We start from the raw sequence: 4,265 nt of genomic DNA, 5'->3' as shown, positions 1-4,265 counted from the left end.
TCTGGGCAGAAACGAATCGGATTATTTAGGTTAAGTTAGGTTTTTTTATACAAACGTGGAAGTCCCTCTGGGCAATGAGTGCTTTAATAAAAAATATTATTCTCATTTTAACAACGTGTTTTATTACAGAAAGCATTATTTTTATACATTTCCTAATACGATTTTGGAATTATATACAATTCCTAGGAATTGTACACATTTTCTAGGACATTTATGTAACAAATAGTTTTTGAAACAATATTTTATACATTTCCTAGATAGCTTCGGAATTGTATACATTTCCTAGTATTTGTATACAATTCCTAGATTTCATACATTTCCGGTAACATATACAATCCATTTTTAGTATTTCAGTAAAGTGCTTTAAGGTACGAGTTTGAGACAGTAAGGCGACGATTTGTTACTTTAGGGTTCTATTTGGTTTTGGGGACATTTGAACCGGCTTCAAAAAGAAGGAGGCTCTCAATTGAACTGTATTTTCTTTGTGTGTGCATGTTATGCACACACAAAGAAAATACTCTGGCATTTGTGAACCGATTTTGATGGTCCTTTTTTGTTTGACAGAGGGTACCTTCGTACTAGTCCCATTTAAATTTGAAGAGAATATTCCATCTCTAAGCGTGGCAAACTAGAGGACGAATCAGGTTTCGCGCACCTTCCATAAACCGATGTCAATAAAATTTGGCATATAGATGTAATTCTACGAACTTTTGCGGTCAACAATGCAGCATGTCAACAATTTGTCAACATAACTTGTCAATTCATCACTATTACTTCTACTTACGGGAAACCGAGCTCCACGAAGTTATTAAAGCATTGCTTGCCAATCATAATGATGGCCAATTGTATACACAATTCTGATAGGCAGCCGGCAGGATCACAAATGTCACCTTTTAATTTGAAAAACTCTGATTTTCTCGCTTGATCATCACCCGGATAATCGTAGAAACGGCCCTGAAACAAAAACGATGGCTGGATAACCTAAAATGCATTACAAACTTAAGATCTACATCATCGCCTTTATGTCGAATATACGATTTTATGTCAAATGTTGTGTTGAAAGAGAGGATATGAATACAACTGTAAAATATTTGGTCGCATTACACTCTGCTGCTACAATGAAATATAATATTTAATAACAGAGTGTATAGTGTAAAAATTTTATGTTTTTTAATAAATGAGACATAACTTAATTCCGTCTTCCCCTTTCCATCATAATGGGATCAAAGGGTCTGGTGTTCTATCCCTATGTTGTTGATATCTTATCCATATAATTAGGTATTACCTCAGAAAAGAATGACGTAACGCAAGAAAATCTTACCTTAAAAAAAGCTATGTAAATAAGGGACGAGTAAAAGTTCATGAACTCAAAAAAGAATATCTTGAACGTGTAGGAATCTTCATATTCGGTTTGTGTTCTTGGATTTTCCATGTTCGTTAACGTTACCGCCACTTTGGCGTATATCTGAAAAAGAAAATTAAAAATGTATATGTCGAACACAGGCCAAATCATAACAATGGACAGCCACCTTTAAAAACCTAGGTGGCTCAACGGTTTGTGAGAAGATAAATGAGAGGCTGGAGAAAGACGTTCAGTAAGTCTATCTCGGACATATTCTATTCTTTGGCAAAGAATATCAGCCTAAGATCTCAAAAAGAATCCAACTTAAATGGGCTGCGTTTGGCAAGTTACATGACATCCTTAAATCAGATAAGGTTCCACAGTGTCTGAAAACCCGCTTGTTTAATCAATATGTTTTGCCCACCATGACTTATGGTGCCGAGATATGGGCGTTCATAGAGGAGACCGAATACAGGATGAGAGTTGCACATAGGGACATGGAGCGCACCATGACGTCCGACGAAAGGTCAAGATGCTGGAACACAAATCATGGAACTCAAATATGTACACGTAGCAAGGCAAGGTGATTGATGACATGGTGGAGGAAGACATCGACTGATTAATGACTGAGGATGGGCAATAGAAGCGTCGGGCGCCCAGTTGCAAGGTGGGTCGACGACATAGTACGCGTAGCGGATGCGACTAGCACAGGACCGTGATGAATGGCTCAAACTTCGGGAGGCGTATACCCTGCAGTGGGTGAGATCAGGCTGTGGATGGTGAACATGAGGAATTCCGGGCCGTGTCGTAGAGTCAATTCCGTTGCTCGGGTACTCTTAGCACAAGCATTTCCCTGGTTGGTTGTTGTGGAGGTCTGGCACATTTATTGTTATATTAAATTTGAATTTCCCACCATGCAATAGACGATGTTTTATTCGATTTTAATATCAAGACTATTTTATTTACCTCGACGTTTCGGACGTAATGCAACGTCCATAGTCTCGAAGGGACTTGAGTCTCGAGTCCGTTAGAGTTCGACACTACAGACGTTTGCAACCCGTAGTTGAAACTTTTTAAAAGATTTTAAAAACAGATGACCTTTTTTTGTTATATATGTTACGCGATTATTTCGACATTTGTGAACCGATTTCGATTTTTTTAAATTGGGAACGAGGTACAGTGAAGAGCACGTCAAGCTTGACACTTTGTACTTTGGACCGTTCTTATCGTACGCAGCATAAAGTTGGATTTAAATCTGAAGTGTCAAGCTTGACATGCTCTTGATCCTGTACCTCGACAATGGTCCCATTCAAATTTTGAAGAACATTTTCCACCTTTAAGAGAGGCAAATAGAGAATGAACCCGGTTTATTGAATTTTACCCACCTTCCGTTAATCGATTTCAATAACAGTTAGGATACAGATAGTCTGAATGTCGAGTCTCTTCGAAACCATGGACACATCTAAAACGTCGAGGTAAATAAAATAAGTTATACACACGATGAAGTCTTGATTTTAAAATCAAGATTATACAAATAATTCCGGATTTTAAAATCAAATAAGTAATATGTCAAACTAAAATGTAACCGACTAAAATATATAAAAAAAATAAGCACCAGGGCTAGAAAAAAGGGGACAAATAGTTGATAATATTCCTTGTACTACGCAGGGCGAAGTGGTTGCCAATCAATGTATCTTCCATGAAATTAATGCGAGCATACTACACATAGCTGTATGTAAGAGCTGAAAAGAACTGGCTCATGATAATGAATAAAAGAAACTTACCCTGGTAAGAATCATTATGATAATCAAGTTGATCAAGGCAGCCGTCATTGAAGTAAAGATTTTTGCGTGTCGTTTTAAAAAGAACCCACTGCCTCCGTAGATGACTGACACCATAGATATTCTGTATATGATAGTGCCTAACACGGCCCCCATTACTATTGTTATCTGTAACAAAACCACGAATCTGTGGAGACTTTAACAAAAAGACGAGATTTTTTTTTTGTGTGCGTTACGTGATTTCTGCAACATTTTGTGATTATTGTTTTTTTTCATAGGGTGTACTTTAGTACTGATACCACATGTGTTTTCCACCTCTTCGGAACTGATACGAATCGAAGATAGTGCGCAAATCCTTTCACCCACTTTCCGTCAACAGAATTGAATAAAACTGGGCAATAGGGCAGCTGATGTGCTGATGAAAATGGCAGGCAATGAGGCGGCCGGAGGAGCATTTTTGGTGCAAAGTATTACTTATCATTTATAATCTTATCTTCTAATGAATAACGTTCAAATTAATTTGAAGTGATAGAATGTACCTATAGTGCGGCCGCGCGAGATATCTAGCAGCTAGTTCAAAGAGGCACCGCGCTAAACTCCTACGGCCGCTGCGCTCTTCTTCTCTTTCAGTGTAACTTGATCCTTAACACTATACAGCAGGCCAAAACGTGTCCAAATGTGACCAAACACACGGATATTTGGGCACATGTGATTCATCTTAATTGCGTACGCGTCTGAACGGTTACCATGCTGGACTGCCGTGCAAAGGTCCCTAGTTCGATTTCCGGGTCGGAATTCTCTCGTGGGTTTGGGTGTAATTTGGGGTTGTCTATGTGTGTATCCATGCCACGTTTCAATAGTGCTGGACTAAGTGTGTGCGTTATTTTCACGAGGATTTCCATATTTCAGTTATCGTTGAGGAGACCACGGTGACGAACGCAGCAAAACGGATACCTAAGCAAGCTTTTAAGCTTGTTTCATCAAAAAAAGTAATTCTTAATAGTAGACGTTGTTGTCAAAAATAAGGATAATTAATAGACTCAGGCGTTACTTTGCGGAAGTCATCGAGTATATAACCAGAAATAGAGACGAAATGTCATTTAATTTGTTTGAAAACTATTCTGCCATATCATTACTGTAAC

At 38.2% G+C, this 4,265-nt stretch overlaps 1 protein-coding gene across 1 annotated transcript in view; it reads right to left on the bottom strand.

Annotated features, from left to right (window-relative positions):
- LOC113232157 (anoctamin-4-like) overlaps positions 1 to 4,265 on the bottom strand; it is a 58,027-nt gene that overhangs the window by 15,265 nt on the left and 38,497 nt on the right. Inside the window, exons 2-4 of the mRNA XM_026466795.1 lie at positions 3,127 to 3,310; positions 1,322 to 1,465; positions 785 to 954 (exon numbers count right to left, since the gene is read on the bottom strand). Coding sequence (XP_026322580.1) covers positions 785 to 954; positions 1,322 to 1,465; positions 3,127 to 3,310 — 498 coding nt within the window. The remainder of the gene's footprint in view (positions 1 to 784; positions 955 to 1,321; positions 1,466 to 3,126; positions 3,311 to 4,265) is intronic.

Source organism: Hyposmocoma kahamanoa, unplaced genomic scaffold, assembly GCF_003589595.1.
Source record: "Hyposmocoma kahamanoa isolate Upper Pololo Valley unplaced genomic scaffold, ASM358959v1 67, whole genome shotgun sequence".
Lineage (NCBI taxonomy): Eukaryota > Metazoa > Arthropoda > Insecta > Lepidoptera > Cosmopterigidae > Hyposmocoma > Hyposmocoma kahamanoa.
The sequence above is the reverse complement of the archived record's forward strand: the minus strand, read 5'-3'. Positions and strand labels throughout refer to the sequence as shown.